The sequence below is a fragment of the Trachypithecus francoisi genome, unplaced genomic scaffold, assembly GCF_009764315.1.
Source record: "Trachypithecus francoisi isolate TF-2019V2 unplaced genomic scaffold, Tfra_2.0 Lachesis_group2, whole genome shotgun sequence".
Taxonomy (NCBI): domain Eukaryota; kingdom Metazoa; phylum Chordata; class Mammalia; order Primates; family Cercopithecidae; genus Trachypithecus; species Trachypithecus francoisi.
In genome coordinates, this window is record NW_022681465.1 from 52,191,481 (window position 1) to 52,217,745 (window position 26,265).

At 37.3% G+C, this 26,265-nt stretch overlaps 1 protein-coding gene across 2 annotated transcripts in view; it reads left to right on the forward strand.

The window, feature by feature from the left end:
• EDIL3 (EGF like repeats and discoidin domains 3) overlaps nucleotides 1-26,265 on the forward strand; it is a 459,624-nt gene that overhangs the window by 314,030 nt on the left and 119,329 nt on the right. For both annotated transcript variants that reach the window (XM_033179202.1, XM_033179204.1), the window contains 3 exons: nucleotides 18,484-18,639; nucleotides 20,282-20,426; nucleotides 24,673-24,857. In XM_033179202.1, coding sequence (XP_033035093.1) covers nucleotides 18,484-18,639; nucleotides 20,282-20,426; nucleotides 24,673-24,857 — 486 coding nt within the window. The remainder of the gene's footprint in view (nucleotides 1-18,483; nucleotides 18,640-20,281; nucleotides 20,427-24,672; nucleotides 24,858-26,265) is intronic.

The window sequence follows — 26,265 nt, forward strand, 5'->3', positions numbered from 1 at the left end:
TTTACTCAAATGAGAAGCCTCTTTCTATTTAAGACATAGTTAGTTTGGGTTTTCTATCGCTCACAACTGAACTGCCTCATACCTAATATGAGTCCGCAAAATACCATGTTCACAACTAGATTCAAGGCAGAATATGATAGTCCCTTAACAATTTCTTAAGTGTTAAAAAGGAAGCCCTTTTTGGAGGGGCCAAGATGGACGAATAGAAGCAACTCTGGTCTGCAGCTCCTAGCGAGACCAACACAGAAGGTAGTTGATTTCTGCATTTCCAACTGAGGTACCCAGTTCATCTCATTGGATTGGTTAGGCAGTGGGTGCAACTCACAGACAGCGAGCAGAAGCAGGGTGGGACGTCACTTCACCCAGAAAGTGCAAGGAGCAGGGGGACCTCCCCTCCCGGTAGACAAGGGAAGCTGTGAAGGACTGTGCCACCCACCCTGGGTACGACGCTTTTCCTACGGATTTATTGTAATCCACAGATCAGGAGATTCCCTCATGAGCCTATACCACCAGGGCCCATGGTTTCAAGCACAAAACTGAATGGCTGTTTGGGCAGACACTGAGCTAGCTGCGGGAGGATTTTTTTTGTACACTAGTGGTGCCTGGAACCCCAGTGAGACAGGAGAACCGGCCACTCTCTGGAAAGGGGGCTGAAGCCAGAGAGCCAGGTGGTCTCACTTAGTGGGTCCTACTCCCACGCAGTCCAGCAAGCTGAGAACCACTGGCTTGAAATTCTCACTGCCAGCACAGCAGTCTGAAGTTCACCTGGGTTGATCGAGCTTGGTCAAGGGAGGAGTATCCGCCTTTACTGAGGCTTTAGTAGGCGGTTTTCCCCTGACAGTGCCAAGGAGGTCCGGAAGTTTGGACTGGGTGGAATTCACCATAGCGCTGGCAAAGCAGCTGTGGCCACACTGCTTTTCTAGATTCCTCCTCACTGGGCAGGGCACCTCTGAAGGAAATGCAGCAGCCCCAGTGAGGGGCTTACAGATAAAACCCTCATCTCCCTGGGACAGAGCACATGGAGGGAGGGGCAGCTGCAGGCGCAGCTTCAGTGGACTTAATCTTTCCTGCCTGCTGGCTCTGAAGAGAGCAGCTGATCCTGACAAGGGGGATTTTCCCAGAACAGCACACCAACTCTGCTGAGAGACAGACTGCCTTCTCAAGTGGGTCCTGACCCCCATGCCTTCTGACTGGGAAAGACCTCCCAACAGGGGTCGACGGGCACATCATACAGGAGAGCTCTGGCTGTCATCAGGCTGGTGCCCCTCTGGGACAAAGCTTCTGGAGGAAGAAGCAGGCAGCAGTCTTTGCTGTTCTGCAGCCTCCAGTGGTGACACCCAGGCAAATGGACCTTCAGCAAACTGCTGCTGACCTGCAGAAGAAGGGCCTGGCAGAAGAGAAACGAACAAACAGAAAACAACAATAACAACATCAACAAAAAAGACCCCCACACAAAAATTCCATCCAAAGGTCGTCATCCTCAAAGATCAAAAGTAGATAAATCCATGAAGATTAGGAAAAATCAGTGCATAAACGCTGAAAATTCCAAAAGCCAGAATGCCTCTTCTCTAAATGATCCCAATACCTCTCCAGCAAGGGTGCAAAACTGGACAGAGAATGAGATTAACGAATTGACAGAAGTAGGCTTCAGAAGGTGGGGTGGTAACAAACTCCTCTGAGCTAAAGGAGCGTGTTCTAACCCACATGTTTATATGTTTCACATATTTACATTTAAAAATTATAAACCCCAAATCCTAAGACTCATATGCTTTTTAAAATCATGTAAAATTTCTGCTAACGAAATACCATAGTTATGTTATTAGGACATTCAAAATAATGCAAGGTAAATTACAACACAAGGTAATTTTTTTAAATTGAACTGTAGCTTTTTTAAAAAAATTGAACTGTAGATTTTCTCCATTCTTAGATTATTGTCTGTTTTCAAAACTTCAGTGGTTTCCACCTCTTACCAAAATAAAACACGTACATTTTTTACTTTGGCAAAGCATTTGTTCCTCTATCATTTATAATGTTCTTGTATTTCAATTTGTTGTTTATGTGTCTTTTCTTTTCTAGAATACATGTGACAAGTGCAAAGATCTCTCCTGTCTATAGATTTCCATGCATCTACCATAGTGTTTGGACTCTGTAGACAGGCAAAAAAAATTGATGAATCAAATACTTTTAGTTGTTATTTAAAAGCAAAATTCACGTGTAATAATAATCAGAGATACAGCTGGAAAAATAAGTTGTAATGACCTTGAGGGAATTTGTGAATGCCAGAAAATATATATTGCTCTATTCACTCTTCATAAAATTAACTGTACAACTTGTGTTACACATGCAATTCTTATATGAATGAGTCTAGTCAGTGATGAGAATGAGGTACCTTTTGATCATTAAAACTAATTTGCTTTCTAAATTTAGGTCAGAGTAATGAAATTAAAAAAAAAAGAATGATGTTCTCTCATATTAAAATAATTTATTCTCCAACATTGGTAAATGTTAGATCAGATTATATTATGCTATTGAGAGGAAGTAGAAATAAAACTTTATAAAATATAGAATATGTGAGTTTTTAGAAGATTTCCTAACTGCCAACATCTGTTCAGCAAAATTATTATTTTTAACTGATGAGATATACTCTATATTTTTCCTCCTGAATTTCAAATAATTTATTTCTTGCTATATAAAAGTGTCTGAAGCTTTATTTTTTGAAAACATGTAGAATATATTCCTACTTTATTAAGAAGTTGTGAGTTTGGTTTTTCTCTGTGTATTCTGTTGTTTACTTCCAAGGAAGCAGAGATGACCACAATTCCACATTTTCTTCCCCTCTTTGTACCAAACTGTAGACCAGAATCATTCAGTTTATTTTTTAGGGTTAATATAAAGAACAAATGAAATACTGTATCATGTACATAAAAGCATTTTGAATAAAGTTAATTTTTAAAAAGTCAAAAGGACTTGATCAGTGTGAATTGAAAAAATCATTTAGTTCTTTGTTACTCATCTTTCTTCTATATCTGTAAATGATAAACTTAATTTCCCTCTTTTCTGAGCAAGAATGGTAATGATAACAAACAACCATTGAAGACTTAAAGATGCAGGGTAACTAATGGACAACTGTAAGACTCAGATAACCCTGTGAGTTGGATAGCATTTTACCACCGTTGTTTAGATGAAGAAATTTTGGCTTAAAATGTTTAAAAAGGCCGGGCGCGGTGGCTCAAGCCTGTAATCCCAGCACTTTGGGAGGCCGAGACGGGCGGATCACGAGGTCAGGAGATCGAGACCATCCTGGCTAACACGGTGAAACCCAGTCTCTACTAAAAAATACAAAAAAACTAGCTGGGCGAGGTGGCGGGCGCCTGTAGTCCCAGCTACTCGGGAGGCTGAGGCAGGAGAATGGCGTAAACCCGGGAGGCGGAGCTTGCAGTGAGCTGAGATCCGGCCACTGCAATCCAGCCTGGGCGACAGAGCGAGGCTCTGTCTCAAAAAATAAAAAAGTAAAAAAATTAAAAAATAAAAAATGCCAAAGGTTATATTAGCTAGTACCCTAGCACGGGTGGGTTACAAGCCTGGTTTTCAGAAGACAAACGTCTTGCTCTTGGCTAGAGTCATCAACTGTTAGATCACAAAACTCGCTTTGGAAGAAACAAAACTTTTACTGTTCTTTCTTTTAACATCCTGGGGTCAAGACAGGAAATTTTGCCCCCAGTGGTCATATTGTACTGATCAACACCTAGAAAGAAGGAGCTTCTTTGTACACCCCAAAGACAGTACAGGATTCCCAATTCCAGACTTCTGCTTCTCATCTTTCCAGGATTCTCATAGCACCACCGTTATCCCTAACACATAATAAGGAGAGGTCCCCAACCAAGTAAGTCCAGTCCCAATTGTTGATTTATTGTGCAAAACACTGACTTCAAATTTCAGGACCTATTCACTCATAAAGTTATTCAGAACATCAATACACTTTAAGCTGTTTTATCTTTCCTATTTTATTTTTAAAATAATTAAATATTTAAGTGTAGTACCCATATGCCCATGAAAATACAATGCAAATTAAAAATTAATCCCTGCTATAGAAATGTATAAGCAGCTGGAAGGATTAAAAGATATGACCTCTTCCAGGTAAACTTCATTACAGACTGCAGTGAATCTTTTGTATCAGGAGACATGTTAAGAGATTATGGAATATTGATAGGGTAGGTATGATTTTGGACAACATATTAAAAATGTACTCCTAATATGCCTAATATTCAATAATCTGGTTAGTTCAGCATAAAACATTCCTAGCAGCTACCTTTAGGTCTATAGTAACAACTCAGTAAGAGAAACAACTAAGTAATATTTAGTTTATTCATACACATTTTTTGAATCATAAACTTAAATTCTTAAGAAAACCAGACAATCCCTTTTGTTATTTTTCAGAACATATGTTAATATATTTCAAAGTGACGATGAGATTTAATTCCTAAAATGTATTTATTTTATTTTATTTTTGAAATGCAAATGTAAGATTGTATATATTTGGATTACAATAATGCCAGAAAAACACAAAGAATGTAGAATGCTAAGTTGTCCCTTGATAGTATCTGTTGCATATGTGTTTCAAAGGCACCCACTCCTTCTGTTTAGCTCTCTCGTTTCTTTTTTTGGTTAATTCATTCATATTCTACCATGCTAGAAATTAATATGCTAGAAAACATGCCGCCCTTTGCACTAGAGTATATGTTTGCTTTGTAGACTTCTTTTATCATCAGTGCATAAAAATAAAGAACATCACAGTTTTCTCTTTCCCAGAAGTACCTTTTAACTTTTTATTTGTGATGTTTGTTTTTGTCTTGATGTTTAATTGATCCCAAGTCAGAATTTAAAATACCAGGACACATGCTACCACTACCAATAATATTTTCAGACAAGGAAAGGTGTAGAGTATTATCATATCAAAACTTGGAAACTGTTCTGATGGCATTGTTATTTGCATGCTGCAAATAATACACTGGATTAAGAAAACCCAGGGACCACAGCTGGCAATCCATTCTCGTCTGCCTGCTAACCCTTTACCATCCTTGATGGATATATGATTATCCGAGAATTCTTTTAGGTTAGGACCATACTTAAAGTAATTGGATATTCGATTTTTATTTTTCTTTCTTATTCACTCAGCACTGCACTCAGTTTGAAATCCACTCAGTGTGATGGCAAATGCCGAGGAGTGCATTCATATGGGCCCTGTGGTGAGATTCTTGTCCCTCATGCCTGGGTCAGCTCTTAGAAGTAATGCACCTCCCCATCTCTCTCTTTAAAAATTTTTAATTAATAAACTCCTTTAAATGTTTCAACAGCAATTATTTTTCTGTTTTTTTTTTTTTTTTTTCCTTTTGGTTGAACAGGTTTGTGGTGATTATTTTGCTGTTTGCTTTTGTATAGCCCATTTCACAACAACGAAAGAGCCAATGCTTGTTGGCATGAGCCACCTATAGAAATGTAAGAAAGTCAAGCCTCACACACAGCATTTCTCTTCCCTCTCCCCTTCATAGCACACTTACTGCCCCTGAGATTGTGCATTAAGGACTTTTTATTTCTTTTTGGTAACTTTCTTTTCTTTCAAAAATATTCATTAGCAAAGTGACCTTAATTCATTGTTTCTAATGTGCTTTTTATTGGGGTTAGCATTTCTGCTTATGTGCTGACATCGTTTACTCTTTTTATTCCTCTTGTTTCTCCTTCAACTTTATCTTTATTTACAAGAGTTCAAGACTACCTTAATATTTATAATTTCATCAAACGTGATATATAAGCTGAAGTCTTCAAAACCACGTAGCCACAGTTTAGTTCACTCCTGAATATGTAGCTGTGAGTGATGGAGGATGTGAAGCAACTCTAACAGCTAGTACCTAGAGAGGGGAGATGAGTGCAATATAGTGGAAGCCATTCAGAAACAGGTGGAAATTCAGACGAAATGGTTATACCTGGCCCAGATTCCTGGAAATGCCAACAGCTTTCCCCCCTGGTGGTGTATTGCTCCTGTTACATGCTGTGGAGTGAATGGGGTGTTTCACTTTAGTTGGAAGTTTTACCAGGTGCAGAGAATCATAAAGAGGTTATAGTTTTATGTTTATGCATGTGTGTTCTTTTCCCATGGTTATTCAAAGAGGACAGTTAAGTTAATTGAACACATGTCAAAGGCTAACCAGCATTCAGAACAGTGGAGGATAGTTTAAAGGTCCTCTTATCTGGAGCATCAGAATTAGTGTTTGGTTAGTTACCGAAAACCTTGATTAAAATAAAAAAGCATTTAAATTCCATACAAACTACATCAAGAAATCTCTAATTGATACTTGTTTTTATTTCATTGTTTAAACATATGGGTGAAGTTATTCAAGTATAGAATCCTAGATATCAATTACTTATCCCAATATTATAGACTCTTTAGTACTATGCCTTTTTGAGGTTTTTCAGAAAGCTTGTTCATGTTTTCAGAGGAAAAAAAAAAAAAAAACTTTTCTTTTTCAGTCACATTTTATCAATTATGTTTAATTAAATTACATAAGTAGAATAACAATCACAACTTGAAAAGAAAACAGATTGGGGAACAAACACAAGTGATCCTTCATGGTGTGCAATTCATCTGCAAGAACAGAAGAGATCTGGCTTAGCAGAGAATAGCCCAAAGTGCCAGATGTGTAGAGCAGCAATTATGTTTCACAGTGGCAGTGAAGAGTGGCAGTGCTCAGGTTGTTGCTAATATGGAGGTGGTTTAAGAGAGAGATTCTGTTGTAGCCACTAGGACTAGTTATATTTGAATTACTCTTTTTTTTTTTTTTTTTTCCTTTGAGATGGAGTCTTGCTGTGTCGCCCAGGCTGGAGTGCAGTGGCGCGATCTCGGCTCACTACAAGCTCCACCTTCCAGGTTCATGCCATTCTCCTGCTTCAGCCTCCCGAGTAGCTGGGATTACAGGCACCCACCACCATGCCCGGTTACTTTTTTTCTGTATTTTCAGTAGAGACGAGGTTACACCGTGTTAGCCAGGATGGTCTCGATCTCCTGACCTCGTGATCTGCCCACCTCAGCCTCCAAAAGTGCTGGGATCACAGGTGTGAGCCAGAGTTACTCTTTTTAGCCTTAAACACCTCCAAAGCCTTCCTCCTTAGGTGTGTTTGTGATGCTTCTCACCACCCAAGCCTTCACAGAATGTGTTAATGATGCATTTGATAAAATATATTAATAAGATAATGTGAAAGAACAGGGGAGTTGCAAACCCCTGTAACTTTTTAACTGTGCATTTTAACTCAAAACTTTTGATGATCATGCTTGTCTCTCTATTTTTTTATCCCTTAAGTGACATACTTGCCATCCAAATCATTGGAGGTCTATCACCCAAAACAGATGGTTACCTGTTCTTTTTGCCTGAGACACATTTGTATTGCCAGCTCCCAAGGAAAAGCCCTTGTAGGAGAATTGTTTTCACTGTGACCAGTTGAAAACATACTTTTTTGAGATAGAAAAAAAAATTTTTTTCCTACTGTTTCACTTAACACTTTACTTGTGGTCACAAAAAAGTGATTCTCCCCACCAACAACCAGTTATTCAGTGGACACTGACTGGGTATTCCACAGTTACTGCAAACTCTTACACTACCCTAGTTACTGTACACTCCACAGGTTAAAGACTGAGTGCCACAAGACTTCCTCAAGACAGTTCCACAAGACTTCAAATGCTAATTGCATCTGAATTGGGGTTCCCACTACACTCTCCCCTCCCTGGGTTCAAATAATTCGCCAGGATGCCTCACAGAACTCAGGGAAACACATTTACTTGTTTATTATAGAGGATATTACAAAGGATGCAGATGAACAAGCAGATGAGAAGCATAGGGTGAGATATGGGGGAAGAGATGGGGAACTTCCTTGCCCTCTCTGATGTGACACCCTCCAGGATCCTCTGGGTATTCAGCAACCCAAAAGCTGTCTGAAGCCTGCCTGTTCTTTGGAGGTTTTATAGAAGTTTCATTATTTAGGCCTGATTGATGAAATCATTGGCCAGTAATGGTGAACTCAAACTTCAGTCCCTCTCTTCCTAGAGGACATGGGGTGGGGCTGAAGTTCCAACCCTCCAATCACATGATTGGTTCTCTTGGCAACCACTCTCATCCCAAGGCTATTCAAGAGCCTACCACGCGTCACCACATTAGAACAAAAGAGGTTTCTGTCACCAAAGAAATTCCAAGGGATTTAGGACTTCTGTATTCAACATTCCTATCCCTTGTGTAGGTAACTGTACTATTGCATAATATGGCCATATTTAAGTCATTTTCCTTGAGAATAGAGAAAGAGAAATCAATGATTTTTCCCCCACTTCAGATCTCACCTGCCAGCACTGATGTAAGACTACACCTCCCTATTTCAAGGCACATTATTATCATCAGTCTGGATAAGGTATCTTCCCATTTAATATTAAATTGTTACTCTCTTCCCATATTCCTATTCTTCTTCTGCTATGTGAGCCCAACCTAGTAGCTGATGTGTAACCTTTCATTCTACCTTCTTTGTGTTGATTTGAAGTCCATGGTTGGGGAGCACATGATGTTATATCATAAGGTGTGTTTTTAAATTTACATACATGGTACTGTGTGCATTTAATTATCTTGTTTCTTTTTCACATACTCTTATGTTTTTTTAGATAGCCATATAAAAGTCTAGTTCATCATTTCTGATTCTTAGAAAGTGTATTTATTGTGTGAGAGCTCACACACACACATACACACAGGTACATTTTATGTTTTAATATTCGATTCCTCTTGGAATACTCACCTAAGCTGCTCTCCTTTGCTAGCATAAAAGTTATTACAATAGATATGTATATGGATTTCTTCTTGAGCACTTATGCAAATGTTTTTCAGGCAAAAATACACAGAAATAGGGTTGCTTAATTTTACTAACAACTAACAGATAAAAATGACTATGCTAGTTTACATTCCCATCATCAGCATCAGAATACTTCACCGATACTTGATATTATTTGATAGTTTTGTTTTGCCATGCTGTTGGCTGTAAATTGTTATATCTTTTTTTTTAACAAAATTGCATTTCTTTAATAGTGAAGGTTTGCTCTAAATTACCTTTAATATCATTTGCTCCATTTTCTATTGATTTCCTCATCTCTTTGCATTGTGTAAATGTGTGTCTATGTGATTTGCAAAAAAAAAAAAAAGAAGAAGAAAAGAAGAAGAAGAAGAGAAAAGAAAGAGGAGGAGGAGGGGGAGGAAGAGGAAGAAAGAAGAAAAGAGAAAAGAAGAAAAAACCTTTGATATGGTTTGGCTAGGTCCCCACCCAAATCTCATCTTGAATTGTAGCTCCCATAATCCCCATGTGTCAAGGAAGGGTCCCGGTGGGAGGTAATTGAATCATGAGGACAGATTTTCCCATGCTGTTCGTTCTCATGACAGTGGATAACTGTTACGAGATCTGATGGTTGTATAAAGGGCAGACCCCTGCGTACATTCTCTTGTCTGCTACCGTGTAAGATATGACTTTGCCCCTCTTTCTCCTTCTGCCATGTCAGCCCTCCCCAGCCATGTGGAACTGTGAGTCCATTAAACCTCTTTTTCTTTGTAATTACTCAGTCTCAGGTATTTCTTCATAGCAGTATGAAAATGGACTCATACACTCTTGTATATTTTAGATCAGTTATTCTCACCTGAAAATGCAGTTCACATATTCCTTGAAGAAGCAGAGGATCCCAAAGACTCATTCAGGAGATTCACAAATCAACACAACTTTCACAATATTTATAAATTGATCTTTGTCATTTTTACTCTGTTGACATTTGTACTGATGCCACACATAGTAGTGAGTAAAACTGTTAGTGCCTTGGCAGAGGTAATGACAATAGCATCAGACTATACTAGGCATCATTGTATGTATCTCTGTTTTACACACACAGGAGTGAAAAAAGAGAGTATCCAATTCATTTAAGAACATCCTTGATGAAGCAGTAATGATAACTAATGTTATTATTTTATTAAATGTCAATCCTTGTTAAGTCTATAATATTCTGTGTGATGAAAAGGGGGTTATGCATAAAGCACTTTTGCTGAGTACTGAAATGTGACCACTGTCTACAGGAAAAGCCTTTGCAAGATTGTGTGAGTTTCAAGATAAACAACTCCCTTCCCCTACGTTTTTGTATCATGTTTACTTCAAATAACAACTGATAGACCAGCTATAGTTATTCATACCTGGATATCAGGCAGCTATTTTCTTGAAAATGAATAAAGCAATCCTGCCACATCAATGAAAACAGCTGATAGTCTTTGTTGCCAGTTATAAAATTGGAAATTTCAAGATCCTGGCTAACACAGTGAAACCCCGTCTCTACTAAAAAAAATACAAAAAATTAGCCGGGCGAGGTGGCGGGCGCCTATAGTCCCAGCTACTCCGGAGGCTGAGGCAGGAGAATGGCTTAAACCCGGGAGGCGGAGCTTGCAGTGAGCTGAGATCCGGCCACTGCACTCCAGCCTGGGCGACAGAGCGAGACTCCGTCTCAAAAAAAAAAAAAAAAAAAAATTTTGGAAAACTTGTAACTGTCAATGTGAGTTTCATATCTTCCAATAATTAAAAACTTTTCTGATGAAATTGGTAGTGATATTAATCAGTGCAAGTTTTTTGTATTATATAGTGAAATGTGTCATCATTTAGAAAATCTACATAGCTCCGTGAGCCAGTATGTTGCAAATGACCAATGTACAATGTTACAAAACCATGCATGGGTGAAAAATCCATTCAAAGTGCAAAATAGACCAATAGATTTTAACACAAGGAATATGAAAACTTCATTGGTAGATTTCAGATTCCACAGAGCAACTAAAATTTAACAAACTACTTTTGTTAAAATTTAAAAAGCAAACTTTTCAAGTTTGGGTATGGTGTCAAAGAATATCCACAGTTATATGGAAAAGTTGCTAAGTCATCTTTTCTTTTCTGGCTGGATATTTGTGTGAAGCTAGTTTTTCTTCCTATACTGCAACCAAAACAACATACTGCAATAGATTGAATATAGAAACAAATATGAGAACCTGTCTTCTCTTAAGCTAGATTTCAAAGAGATTTGATAAAATATAAAATAACTCTTTCTTCTCAGTAAATTTTTGTTTGTTTTTGAGCAATATAGTTATTTTCACAAAAATGTAATGTTTATGGTAATGTTTAACTTGTGTCCATTATTGTCATTTTCGGTGAATTAATATATTTTTAATTTGTCAGTATTAATTTCTAATATGATAAATATTTACATATATATATATAACCCACAATGGCATGTGTGTGTCTGTGTGTGTGTGTGTGTGTGCACACTTGTGCCTGTGTTTGTTCTTTGGGGCTTTTAATAGTTTTTATAAAGTTTAAAAAAGTACTGAGACTAAATGTTTGAGAACTAGTGTACTTAGTAGTAAGTCCCTGTGGGCTGGACGCGGTGGCTCACACCTGTAATCCCAGCACTCTGGGAGGCCGAGGCGGGCAGATCACCTGAGGTTGAGAGTTTAAGATCAGCCTGGCCAACATGGAGAAACTCCGTCTCTACTAAAAATACAAAATTGGCCAGGAGTGGTGGTGCACACCTGTAATCCCAGCTACTCGAGAGGCTGAGGCAGGAGAATCGCTTGAACCCGGGAGGCAGAGGTTGCAGTGAGCCAAGATCGTACCATTGTACTCCAGCCTGGGTGACATAGCAAGACTCCATCTCAAAATAAGAAGAAGAAGAAGAAAGAAGAAAGAAGAAGGAGGAGGAAGGAGGAGGGAGGCTGAGGGAGGAGGAGGAGGAAGAGGAGGAAGAAGAAGAAGGAGGAGGAGGAAGAATAAGAAGAGGGAGGAGGAGGAGGGAAAGAAGAAAGAAGGAAGAAGGAAGGAAGAGGAAGGAAGAAGAAAGAAGAAGAAGAAGCCCCTGTCAAATCTAGACATTGCAGATATCTTCTCCCAGATTGTCACCTTCCTGTGAACTTTACCTGTGATGTTCTTGTAATAAGAATGTTCACTTTTTAAAATTTTGGGGAAGTATGCAATACATGGTCCTGTTGCTGAAGTCTTACTACTCTTTCAACAGCATTATGCTAAGATCTCTCTCTCTCCCTCCACCATCCCTGCATTCTTTTCTCACGCCCCTCTTCCTTTCTCCCTTCCTCCTTCATTCTTGTTCTTACGTTTTACAAGTAAATAGCATCTTCTTTTCTGTACTTTTTCTTAGTAAAATTACTTAGATGCCTATTGATAGATGCTTTAAATTGTTTGAAATTGTGTTTTCTTATATGCAGTGCTGTAAGGAATAACTTTTTGCCAACATCAGTTTACTCATACTTGTAGGATACATTTTTAAAATAGAGTTGCTGAGTTAAAGAGGGTGTGTGTTTGTCTTTGTCTCATATAACCAAATTGTCTTTCATAAATACAATGTCGTTACACTATCACATGAAAACGATGTCATTTATAGTCTCATAGGTATAAACATGCCTAGGTCTGTATATTATTGCTAATATTGTGTAGTCCAACATTTTGATTTTTGTTTTTGATAGGTGAATTATGATTACTTGGTGTAGATTTAATTTACTGTTTTATGAATAGGAATATCTTTTCATATGTTTAAAATCCATATGCATTCCTTTTAATGGCTGCTAATCAAATCCTTTGCTCATTTCTATTGGGTTAGTTGTATTTTATCTATCTATATATGATATCATATCTTTGACTGATCAGTCATTTGCTATGATACAATTTGTAAAAGTTTAATCCCCATTTGCCATTTGTATTTTGACTTTATTTTGCTTTTAATCTTGCAGAAGTTTTTACTTTGATTAATAACATTTTAAAATCCAGTGTCATGAGTAGAAACCCATTTTTATCTCTGAGATTATTGTTAATTCTGTGTTTTCCTCTGATTATTTTGTGAACTTATTCTGGGATAGGATGATAGACAATGATCTAAATTTATTTGAGAAATCTGTCAAATTGTCCCAACCCAATTATTTAATACTCTGTCTTTTTTTCTCTCATTTAAATATTATTTATTTCATATACAAAAGTTTCCTGCATATTGGAATCTATTGGTTTTCTGTTCTGTTCTATTCACATGTCTCCATGTATGCCAGTATCACACTATTTTGATTATATTTTCAGTCGATAATTGCTGATGTAGAATAGTTATATGTTGATCTTATATTAAGCAAACTTGCAGAACTTTTAAATTAGTTTATATTATTTCTTGCTTCTCTAGAATTTTCAAAGTAAATTGTTAGTTGCATCATCTCCCAATATGAGAAATATCAGCAATCCATCCTCTTCTCTTCTGGAAAGGGTTTCATAACCCTGGCTTGCTGCTTACTAGTTTATTCTTCAGCTCTGTCTCTTTGCTTCTTTGCTATTGAAACCACTCCATTGGAAATGTTATTTAGACAATTATCTTTTCATATCGAATTATCCAGTATCACCAGTTGGTTCTTATTTATATGCTTGTTCCTTTCTTACGTTTCAGAAAATCTTCTTTGTCTTTTCAGGGATTTCTTTTGAATTTTAAAGTCTGAATCTGTTCTCTATTAGACTACTTTTTATTCTAGTATTAGTTTGTTGTTTTTTTCCTTTTGATCATGGTGCTTACATTCCCTAGAGAATTTGTTATTAATACTTTGGCTAGTGATGTATCTAGAAGGAAGAGTAAAATTCATGTCCCAGCTTGAGCTACTACAGGTGGATTGAGTTGATGTAGAGAGGATACCTCATAACAGAGTTATAATCTGTACTGACTCTACAGTCCCCTTTCCGGCAAAAGACTTCATCTGCCTCAGACACTGCTCTTACCAGGACCTCATCACTCTGATTTACCTCCTTAGTCCATAAACTGGGATGTGGAGGGCAGAGGGTACAACACTCAAGCCTGTTAGTGCCTACAGACTCCCCTCTAAGCCTGGCCCACATTTTTCTACTGCTTCTTACTGGTACTGGGTTGGAACTGAGTAGATCTGAAAGAGTTCAACAAGTAAAGTGAGAATGAGAAAGAGAAATAGAACATGTAGAAAGTTCTTCCCAAGCCTGATAACCTTTATGAGCCCTTGGAGTTACCCTCGATAAACCCCAGACACACAAACATACACTGGGATCTCAAATTTCCACTTACACTAAGGCTTTACCATAGTTTCTGTGTTCAAGTATGATAAACTTCAAAGCCTGCTCAGCAATGTTCTGTCCCAGGGCATCTTAAGTGCTGGATTCAGTAGAGAGGGCTAGTAGCCCATGCTAGTTGCTGTCTTGTCAAGAACTCTGTTAATTAACAAGAACCTTGTTAATCCTGTCCCCCACGGTAAGGCTCATGATTAGATTTAAACACACACACACACACACACACACACACACACACCCCTAACCATAGTAGCCAGCCCTAAATGTCTTATTAGTATATAACTTTGGAAGTCGTTTGCAAAATTATCTTTATATGGTTGTTATTGAAACAGGATAAGTTCCCTTTTCCCACTTGCAGGGTGTGTGATAGGGTATAGCTTGCTTCTTCAGTGTCTCCATGTGCAAAACCCCTAGGGGGAAGAGGCAGATGGGCACGTCGTTGGGAGCATGGGCTCCGACCCCATAGCAGCTTCTAGGGGTGAACATTGACAGTTCCGGAAGCCCCACTGTGCATGTTACAGTGTGTTCTTTTAGTTTTGCCATCTGTAGGCAGCTTATGTTAATCAGCTCAATTAGACATTCTGCCTTATCACAAGGACAGAGGGCTTTCTCTATCCTGGGGTTCTTGCCTTGGTGTACCAGAAAAATCTGATCACATGTTGGCTTGGAGAATGAGTGCAAGGTTTTATTGAGTGGTGGAAGCAGCTCTCAGTGAGGTGGATGGGAAGCCAGGAGGGGGATGGAGTGGGAAGGTGGTCTTCCCATGGAGTTTGGTGGCTCAGCGGCAGGACTCTCCTCCAACTGCCCTGGCCAAATTCCCCTTGGTATCTACATCGTTCCACCCGTCGATGGCCTGCTGGCGTCTGCTGGTGCCTGTCGGTGGTGCTTTTCTGCTCCTCTGCTCCTCTCCACATCCAGCCACCTGTGTGCTCTTCTGCCGGTCTGTTCCTCTCAATGCCCAGCTGCTTGCCTGCGTGCCCACTAGGGTCTGGGGGCTTTTACAGGCACAGGATGCGAGCATGGTGGGCCAGGTGCTCTTGGAAAACGCAGCATTTGGACATGAAAACAGGAGTGTTTGTCCTCACCTAAATCCATGGGCACAGGCCCAAGGGTGGAACCCTCGCCAGGGTCCCTGCCCTTCTCCTCCCAGCACTTCCCTTTCCCCACCCCATTTCATTACGACTATCGGCTTTTATAAATACACTTCTCAAAATCCAAATTTTCTGGCATTGAGTGGTTAAAGGCAGAAGATGTAAAGGAAATGGTTTTTTGCTCCTTTTCATGTAAAAAAAAAATTTTTTTTTAATGTTCTAAGTGCTTTCTAGGTGGCAGATGTTGTTAATGTTTTACATGCACATATCATATAATCTTCACATATTTTATTAAAACCTCCTTGACAGGGAGGAAATTAAATTTCAAAAAGCTTAGACAAATTGTTCAAGATTATATAGGTCAGAAGTGACGAAAACAAGACTGAAACCCCCATCAGTCCGCTCCTCCCTTCTGCATACCCTTAGCATATGTTCTAAGCATTCTAGATTCAGATTATCATTCTTTCTATTTATATTAATGTAGGAGGCCACCGTTTGCTCAAAAATACCTTAGAATGCACTTCTGCTTTTTAAGGATACACAGTGTTCCTACCACCCAGTGGAACAGCAATTTCTCTGAAATCAGATACATAAATGAAAATAGTTTATTTTATTTTCAGGCATCCACCAAGCTCATAGAAAATAATTTAGACGTTTCTGATGCAATCCTCAATAGACCTTTTACGTAGTATGTGGGATAGTTCATACAGGGAGAATAAAATTAAGATCACCTTTTAGCCATTGTTATTTTACAGAGATATCACAAAATAATGTTGGAATGGGATGGAAATAAATTACTTGCAGATATTTGTAAGTGGAAGTGTTTCTAAAATCATGCCATATATTTTCTCCAAGGCTTACTTAATTTCCTATAGCAACATAGTTTACTGGTATTAAATTTGTTTTTTTTTTTTTTTTTTTTTGAGACGGAGTCTCGCTCTGTCACCCAGGCTGGAGTGCAGTGGCCGGATCTCAGCTCACTGCAAGCTCCGCCTCCCGGGTTCATGCCATTCTCCTGCCTCAGCCTCCCGAGTAGCTGGGACTACAGGCGCCGCCACGTCGCCCGGCTAGTTTTTTGTATTTTTTTAGTAGAGACGGGGTTTCACCGTGTTAGCCAGGATGGTCTCGATCTCCTGACCTCGTGATCCGCCCATCTCGGCCTCCCAAAGTGCTGGGATTACAGGCTTGAGCCACCGCGCCCGGCCTAAATTTGAGTATGACTATGATGGTGACAACTTATCTTCCTTATACTGAATTATTTTTCAAGCTTAATAGTGCTAGATACATGAAAAGTCAAAAGTTTAAAACCTGTAATTACTAAAACTTAGTGAGCCTGAGCCTGTATTCTTATAAATGTTTTAATTTTAATTTTGTGTTTAATGGAAGTAGTGCCAAAATTTAATTACAAATATCTACTAAAAGTTAGACACAACCCAAACTGGGTGATGCTTAACTAACTGCAATTCCATCTTCCTAAAATACATATGCAGAGCTTCTAAATATTAGAGCAAATAGAATTTTTACATGATTTTTAATGATTTAGAGAAAAACACAAATTCAGGTTTTTATTTTTTGATCCCATTATGCATCTACAATTAAAGCTTTAGCAAATTAGTTTCTATAGCTTATGAGCCAAAACTCTAGCAAAGATAATTTGGCTGTCTACAACAGGTATAAACAAGATAATTGAAATGAGATAAAAGATAATTGAAAAAGGAATGTTCAGCAACATCAAATGTGAAACTTGGCTTCCAAAATGTGAGAAAACATGATTCAAAGTGTCCACTGTGTATGTTGTATGTATTGGGAATGTTTAAACTGCAAAGAGTCTCAGATTTAAAAAAAAAGAGAAAATGTCATGCATAAGATAATGAAAGAATATAACTTTTTCATAGCAGTGTGCTAATTGACCTAACATACTGAAATAAACTGTCTTTCAGACATTCCCTGTTTCAAGTTGCACAGTTAAAACTCCAAAATCAATCTTTAAAGGACTAATGGATATAAATATAGATAAATATTAAGAGTAGTAAGCAAAATTTACATTCATGAGGGATACTGTCTTTTTGAACCTCCAAAGAGGAATGGGACTTAAAATGTATTATGATTATAGCTGTGTGATGTCTGAACATCGAAATGAGAAAACCAAACTTGGATGTCTGAGTCCATCCACTTAGCATTGTCCAAGGAAAAAAGGGAACATCGGCCCAGAATTTTTACACAAAAATTTTACTCATCAAAACTCCAGGTTTTCTTTATATATGAATAAGACTGAGAATCACCTTGTGGGAAATAGTTAAGGGAACGATTTTATGGGGTTTCAATGGGGAAGATGAGACTTTGGGAGACTCAGAAACAATGGTGATAGAGTGGCTGTTTTCATCATGCACACCCTGGACCATTTCAAATGCTAACTCTCAAAGTCTCATCCTACGGTGGAAAACTCTAATCACTTACATGAATCTGAAGATTTTCTGGTTTTCTTTGGAAAATAATATCTGAGTCATTAACTTAATATTCTGGTATGACATATTTAATTTTTTCTGATTTATATTTTTAGAGAGGGTGATTTATAGCAATTTATCAACAACATTTAAAAGATTTTATATACATCATAAAGGCATTTTAATTTTAATGTTTACCATATATGAAATTTTAATGTTTACCAGATATGAATAAGGCACTTTTCTACATTGTAGCATTTAATTGTTATTAAATGTTAAGTGTCAAAGAGATATCTCTATTAAATATGAGAAGAATATTAACAATTTTATTTGATGTATGTTACTCCTGAAGCAAACTGTTGCTTTAATCAGTTTATACACATTAACAGTTGTGTTGACAATAGAGTTTTATACTAATGACACAGATTACTCTGACAAGAGAATATTACCATTTTTCAGTTTATTAAGTTACATCTGCATGTCGTGAGAAACCAGATGCTTTCTATACTTACGTTTTCGGGGCATATTGCCCTTTTCAAAGCCTGTTCACAAATAATTGTTTGCTTAAAAATAGTATTCGATTATAGAAAGGAATTTTGAAGCTAAACTTAATATATGGCTATTGTAAACATTTACCTGTAAAAACTACATGAAAATTATTAGTTTTTATATTATTATTTATCTGCATTAACAATGTTTTATTTCTAAAATTCGTATTTTCAATATTGTTATCCTGAAAGCAATAAGATTATTGTTGATTATGCTTGTCTTTTCAGATAAATTTGCAAAGGAAAATGAGAGTTACTGGTGTGATTACCCAAGGAGCCAAGAGGATTGGAAGCCCAGAGTATATAAAATCCTACAAAATTGCCTACAGTAATGATGGAAAGACTTGGGCAATGTACAAAGTGAAAGGCACCAATGAAGACATGGTAAGAGTAATTTAACCTATTTAATTTAAAAGTAAAATGTCATTGATAATCATTGACTATCAAATGACAAGGTCTTCAGGAGAAGACTTATGTTGATGAAAATAAATTACTGATGCGTCTTGTTTTTAATTGGTCTAGTGTGGTGAAGGAAGTAGTAATTTCTCCAATTTATAAATTTAAAATGGCTGACATTTAAGATTTTCACACATTTTAATTGGTGGTGCTCCAAATACTTTGACACAGATGGACATAGTCTTTTCTATGACAATTAAACTTTATTTGAATGATACATTTTTATTTCATTTTTATTGTTTTCGTGATTAAGGCACTTTTTTGTTTGTTTGTTTTGTTTTGTTTTGTGTTTTGAGACTGAGTCTCACTCTATCGCCCAGGCTGGAGTGCAGTGGCGCGATCTCGGCTCACTGCAAGCTCCGCCTCCTGGGTTCACCCCACTCTCCTGCCTCAGCCTCCCAAATAGCTGGGACTACAGGCACCTGCCACCACGTCCGACTAACTTTTTGTAGTTTTAGTAGAGATGGGGTTTCACCGTGTTAGCCAGGATGGTCTCCGTCTCCTGACCTCATGATCCTCCCACCTTGGCCTCCCAAAGTTCTGGGATTACAGGAGTGAGCCACTGCGCCCAGCCAATTTCCACACTTCTTAATGAAATAACTATTATATTAATGAAAACTATTATCTTAAAAGCAAGAAAAGCACTAAATGATAGAAGAGATATATATCTTTATATGCTTCATATTGGAAGAAAGATTTGTTACTTAGCAAAATAAAATATAGAGGTATTGGATATAATATTCAATACCTCCTTTTCTTTTCTTATGATAGTCCCAATTCTTTCGTTAGTTCTTCATCAAAAATTTTAATTTTAAAAATATCAGAACTGGAGATCATCCCATTTAAAATCAAGCATTATACTAGACTCTAATAAATTATATAAAATATTTTAAAAATTACCCTCTTAAATGAATTTAAATAAGGTTTTTGGATTATCAGGTTTACATAAAAGGTAAAATAAAAATAAACCTTAATGAACTTACAATGACACATTATAGTACTTGAATTTTAGAGGCAAACATAGTTTTTGGCTGAAAATTTTAATAAGGAATTCTATTATCCAATTACTTGGGGCTGGTTGATGAAGATATAATCTTGATGAGTCAAACCTTAAAGCATCATAAATCTAATCATAGCATTAGAGAGACTGGATGATCAGGAAGCAGTAGCAAAGACTGGATTCTACCCCCGAAAGTACGAATACTAAGTAGCAAAATGGGCAGACAGTCCCAGATTAAATTGAAGGATTTAAGGTGTCCATTTCTCAAAAAAAGAGAAGAGCACTCCCCTGGTTCTGAAAGACTGGCCTTAAAATTGACAAGATCATCACAGAGGAATATAGATCAAATCATGAGCCACAGTGGTTTATGGCTTTAATTAGGATTTTATGTGTGGGTTTTATATTCAGTGCTCATGGCAAGACACTTCTCAAATGCTCCATGCTCCCAAATTATGTAATCTGATCTTTGAACAATTATTTTTGATAAGGTGTAGATAGGGTCAATATGTAAAAATAGGTAAAGAAGCTGTTGCAATGAATGATTTTAAACCCTGTATTGTTTTTACACAGGTGTTTCGTGGAAACATTGATAACAACACTCCATATGCTAACTCTTTCACACCCCCCATAAAAGCTCAGTATGTAAGACTCTATCCCCAAGTTTGTCGAAGACATTGCACTTTGCGAATGGAACTTCTTGGCTGTGAACTGTCGGGTAAGTCTCAAATTAACTATTTCTCTATTCTCTTTAAAGAAAACAAAAAGCATATTTGTATGTAGCCTGTTACTAACCTGCAAATTCAACAACCACAGAAATTATTTCTGGGGCAAACTGTCTACAACATGGTTCAGGGAAAACCAGTGTGTGTTTATGTGTAGAATAAACAAGTTCTAAAACATGCCACAGGGTAGAACTAATGTAGAAAGAGTAATGTGTTTTGTTGAGTGGTCAAAGAAAGCACAAGGAATTCTCATGGGAAACTTGTCACTTTTAAATGTGTCTCATTGTTTTGCATAATAACTTTGATTTATGTTTTCTGACAGAAGTTTAGTAAGAACTGGAATCTACCCGATCTCATAAATTGCAGTTAAAGTTAGGCTATATAACACAGAAGAGTAAGTTTATCTTTGTCCATCTACCATAAGAACTTTATCTTTGTCTGTCTACCATAAGAACTTTATCTTTGTCTGTCTACCATAAGAACTTTTTTTTTAGGTTTTATAAAACATGTAAATGTCTCATTCCTCCCAAGAGGACAATACTTCAATACCAAGATTGCTAATATAAATTCATTCTTGGATCATTCTTAGCTAGCAACCTGCTTATTGTACAAATAGTGGTTATCCAACTCAAGGATAACCTATCAAAGGACTCAGAGTTAAGTAATTCTTATCCCCCAGGAGCATCAATATTAGATGTAAAGATGAAGACCTAATGTGTGGGTCTTACAGTGGCCCCATTTCAATATAGCTAGATTCTGAATGAAATAGAAAATTGTATCTAGGCATTTCACTTGTTATATTTTTGGTAGTTGTTCTTATATTTCTGGCATCACAATTTACAAACTATCTTTGCCACAGTGGCCTGAAATTATTTTGTTCAAATAACTGTGAAGAAAACTAAAAGTGCATATGTGCTCCACTTTTTAGTGTAACCTTGAAGTGAGGAAAAATCTTTACCAAATCTAAAACAATACCACTTAATTAAAAATAGGAGAACAAGTCCCTGCAAAGAGACAACTGTGAGCTTTTTATTCATTTCAAGAGGTTGACTATAGGTTAAAGCGCATACTTTTTATCTATTTCTCTTCCTAAATTTATTTGTGTTGCCTAAAAAAGGAATGATTTTCAAGTAACTAAAATTTACTGTTAAATAGCCAATTTTTAATAAGCCCATTACATTTTAAGAATTAAAGTAATTTGTACAGGCAAGCAAACCTATTTTAAGAATCACATTTTCATATCTATATTGGTGTATTTTTTGAAGCAATCAACTTTTGCTTTAGTACCATTAATTTTCCTAACAGAGATCTTTTCCTTATTTTGGTAATTCAATCCAGTTTGTTTACTCCAGTTATTAAGATTCAGTAAATCTTAGCAGACTTATTGCTGTACAGTGTTTGTATTCTGTGTCACTATATCACCACAGACCAGTGTCATCCCTAAGCCATTTATCATAAAGCAATCAAGAGAAAGCCACAATATGATGAGGTCTGCTGCAAGCCACATGGTTTTTAGTTGCTTAACATTGCCTTCAACAATTTTTCAGTCTTTTGATTCATGAGGGTCAGTCTTTCACACATGGCACGGTTACACCCCTAAGATGTGAATATATTTTACTTCCAAGTTTGACAAGACATTACACCTGACACTTTACAGGTTGTATTTTCTCAAAAAGAAGCAGTGCTGCATCTCCCAGCACAGCAAATTGATTTTGAACTTGCATGCAGAGAGTAATATCTCTCAATGGTTGCTTTAAAAAACTAGAGCACTTCATTATAGAAATACCAATTTCATTGTTAATACTTCATTTTGTTCAAGTGCTGGCCACGCTGGTGAAAGAGTCAATTAATTTATATGCATGAAATCATATGGATAAGAAGTAAAATATGTGGCATGAGGCACATTGGCAGAGAGCTTAGCTGTAACACTTGGAAATAAACACTAATGTAATGTACCAAACTACTCCCCACAATCCAGTGGAACACTGTAAAGCCTTATTGTCTTCAGTAAATTGTTACTAAAATCTTTCACCCTGCCTAGAAGATCAGCACGTAATCTCTTCCCAGAGACTTTTGAAGATCATCTCCTAAATTCTCTGAAAGAAGTATGACTTAAAATGTTTGGAATAAAATAGATTATGACCCTAATTAGAGGAGGAATACTCATCCATTCATTCTATGAACCAATAATTTGGCAATTCTGAGATAATACTAGACAACAGAATGGGTATAAAGTGAATTTTATGACTAAGCAGAAATGGCCAAAGTAAAGGCATTCTTTTTCTATCCAGTACTTCAATACTATGTTATATCACAAAAGGAAAGAAACAACTACCTTTCCTCTTTCTTTGTATCTCCTGGAAACTAAGCAAAGTTTTCAAAGGCTTGGGGGGTGGTATGCAGGTAGAGGCAAAGATGGGGATAAAAGAACAAGTCAGAATTTTTCAATGCAGACAATGCATGTTACTATAAAACTAACTTCCTGAAGATAAATAGCTCGCCATTAAGCCTGTTAGAACTTTCTAGACTCTTAGATAATTATGACTTTTTTTTTCACCCAGAATATACAGGTAGGCATTACAGTTATCTTTAACATGAGGCTTCAGATACATAGCTCCTATATCAAAATGCACTTGTGTTAAGACATATAGCCCTCCTTGTCATATTTTCCATGTTTTCATAGGATATGCATTTCCTACATGGTGGAGGTGAAGGGAAATATGGGGAGCCTCAAGAAGGAAGAAGTAATTTAGATTGACCAGGACAGAAAGCAATTAGTTATAGCTAAGAATTATTGATCAATGAAGAGTTCTAAAGCACCTCTTTTATAGCTTAGACTCCAAAAAAGGTCTAGTTTTAGAAACTGCACACAGTAATTAAATATTATTGAGTACTTGCTGATATGCTGATATTTGGGGACTTACCATTGCCATCTGTTGGGATGAGTTTTACAGAAATCATACAAATAGGTAACTGACTGAATGCTGTGTGCCAGCACTGTTTCTAAGTACTTTATGTTTATTAAGTAATTTCTTAGAACACTTCCTTGAGGTAGTTTCTATTATTATCACCATCTTAAAGATGAGAAAATTTAGGTAGAAAGTTGTTAAATAACAGGGCAAGTCTACACAGCTGGGAAATGGGAGACAGTGGAGTGTGAGGAGAAAGTATTGGGTTGGAGGAGTGTCCTCTTCTCATCTTTGCTTCTTTGATGATCAAACTTACCTTGTGAGTTACTCGACCAAAATTTAACAGTTTCACATAAAGAAGACTCAGCCCCTGGCTCATATGATGATAGAATCATGCTCTCTATTACAAAAATTGTAAAGAGCATTTTGTCACAGTTGCAATCCAAGATTGGGAAATTGTGTGTATATGTATACACACACAAATATATGTACATACATATAATTTTTCAAGGACAGGCAGGCCAAAATTTTTACTATATTAAACTCAAAAATATATGCTGTAGATTTGAGAATCTTACAAAAATACCTAAACTTTATAGGTTATTGAATATGATTGAAATAAAATAATGTATTAAAAGGTTTGTTCAGTGGTGGTTTTAGCTAGAATTGTCTTATTATCTTCTGTTATCTATTAGTTTAAATTACGCTTGCACAATGCCTGGCACATGGCATACCCTCAGTAAATACTAGATTCCTGTCTTACAGAAGAAATGATGTTGGTGCTGTAAGAATCAGTGATAAAGATTAACATATTTCTTGAAAAACAAAATGCTGTCCAGTTTAGAATACAACAGTGGAGCAGCTTGTGAAAATGACTTTGTAATGAGGGAATTTTCATTTGCAGTAACATGAAAACAAATAAAAGAAAAACAAATATACTTTGTGAGAAAATGTCCCATTTTTAAAGACAAAATGAAACTGTTGAAAACTAGGTAGCAGTCAGGAGGCCTCCAGTAATGAGGCAGGAGAGAGCATTTCAGCATTGTTTTCATTTTGCAAAATCATCTATCACAGAAAAGTAGTTTAAATTGTCCTGTTTTCAATTTTTTCAAAATATATTCAGGCAAAATAGCTTGAATTGACTATCTTGTTTTTCGATTTTGTTTCAGATTTATTTCTGATTATAGCTTTTTTTTGGATTTAGATGCTTTCTCTTTGAGGGAATGAATAGTATTATGTTTAATCTTCTCTTGCCTATCTAAAATGAATGCAGAAAAGTTCCAGGGTGATAAATTATTTTTCTCATGGAACTCTTCTCATTTTCTTTCAGGTTGTTCTGAGCCTCTAGGTATGAAATCAGGACATATACAAGACTATCAGATCACTGCCTCCAGCGTCTTCAGAACGCTCAACATGGACATGTTCACTTGGGAACCAAGGAAAGCTCGACTGGACAAGCAAGGCAAAGTGAATGCCTGGACCTCTGGCCACAATGACCAGTCACAATGGTTACAGGTAAAATTTTCCACAACTGTTTAACTACCCCCTATTCCTCTTTCTTAGAAGATTTCCTGTTGATTAGATGAGTGTCAGAGTCGTTACCTTCATGCTAATTTAAATGTGCCTTCATCTTTGGCTTAACTAAATTGATAAAACACAAATTCCTTATGAAGCCATGTCTGTGGGCTATTTTTACACTGGCATTGGTTTATAGATGCTAGTGTCAGCTTGATGCAGAAGACTGTACCAGATCACACTATGTGTATGTCAATTGATTGATTAGGAGAGCATTTGCATCTTAACTCTCATCCATTCTAATACTTTGTATTAATATTGGCTTTGAAAGCATGACAGCAGGAATCCACAGGGCATTGAAATCATGCCACTGACCTGCAAACTGTTCACATAGAATCATGACTCATGACATATTAGCTCCTTTCCTGTGGTTGCTAAGCAATGAAGATATTTGATTACATTCTCAAAACAGGTCTTGCTTATAGAAGGAAACCATAGATACTGCAGAGTTTATTTATCATTTGCAAATGAAGTAAGGTTATAGTCAGTGCTTTTTAAAACAATCTTCATGAAACTCACTTATTTGTGGAGCACGTTTAAACATGCACAGGTTTGTTAGTAGCTTCTGTGGCAAAAAGTAAGACAACTCAATTCCGTAATGAGATCACTTTATAGTGAAAGATAGGAGTTCTGTTCTTGTTGATTTTTATGCTGTATTCATGAGTTTAAAAACTGTAGTAGTTCATTGCATTCCCAGAAATCATGAAAACAATTTAAAATAGCGAATTCCACCCCTATCAAACAAGATTGGCTAAATCTGTAACGGTTCTTATCAGGTTACCTGAAATTTGCAATAGTTCCTCCCCTTCCCTCCCCTCCCCTCCTCTCCTCTCCCCTCCCCTCCCCTCCCCTCCCCTCCTCTCCTCTCCCCTCCCCTCCCCTCCCCTCCTCTCCTCTCCCCTCCCCTCCCCTCCCCTCCCCTCCCCTCCCCTCCTCTCCTCTCCTCTCGTCTCCTCTCCTCTCTGCTCCTCTCCTTTTTTGAGACGGGGCTCACTCTGTTGCCCAGGCTAGAGAGCAGTGGTGAAATCATAGCTCACTGCTGCCTTAAGTTCCTGGGCTCCAGTGATCCTCCTGCCTCAGCCTACCAAATAGCTAGGACTACAGGTGCACATCATTATACCTAGCTATATTTTTTTCTTTTGTGCAGACAGGTGTCTCACTGTGTTGCTCAAGCTGATCTTGAATTCCTAGCCTCCGCCAGTCCTCCTGCCTCAGCTTCCCAAAGTGCTGGGATTACAGGCATGAGCCACCACATCAGGCTTCTTTTTTCAGTTTTTTTCTTCAGTTGGCCTTGCTTTTTCTTATACTCACAAGTAGAAATACTCACTTTTTTCCTTACTTTCTGTTA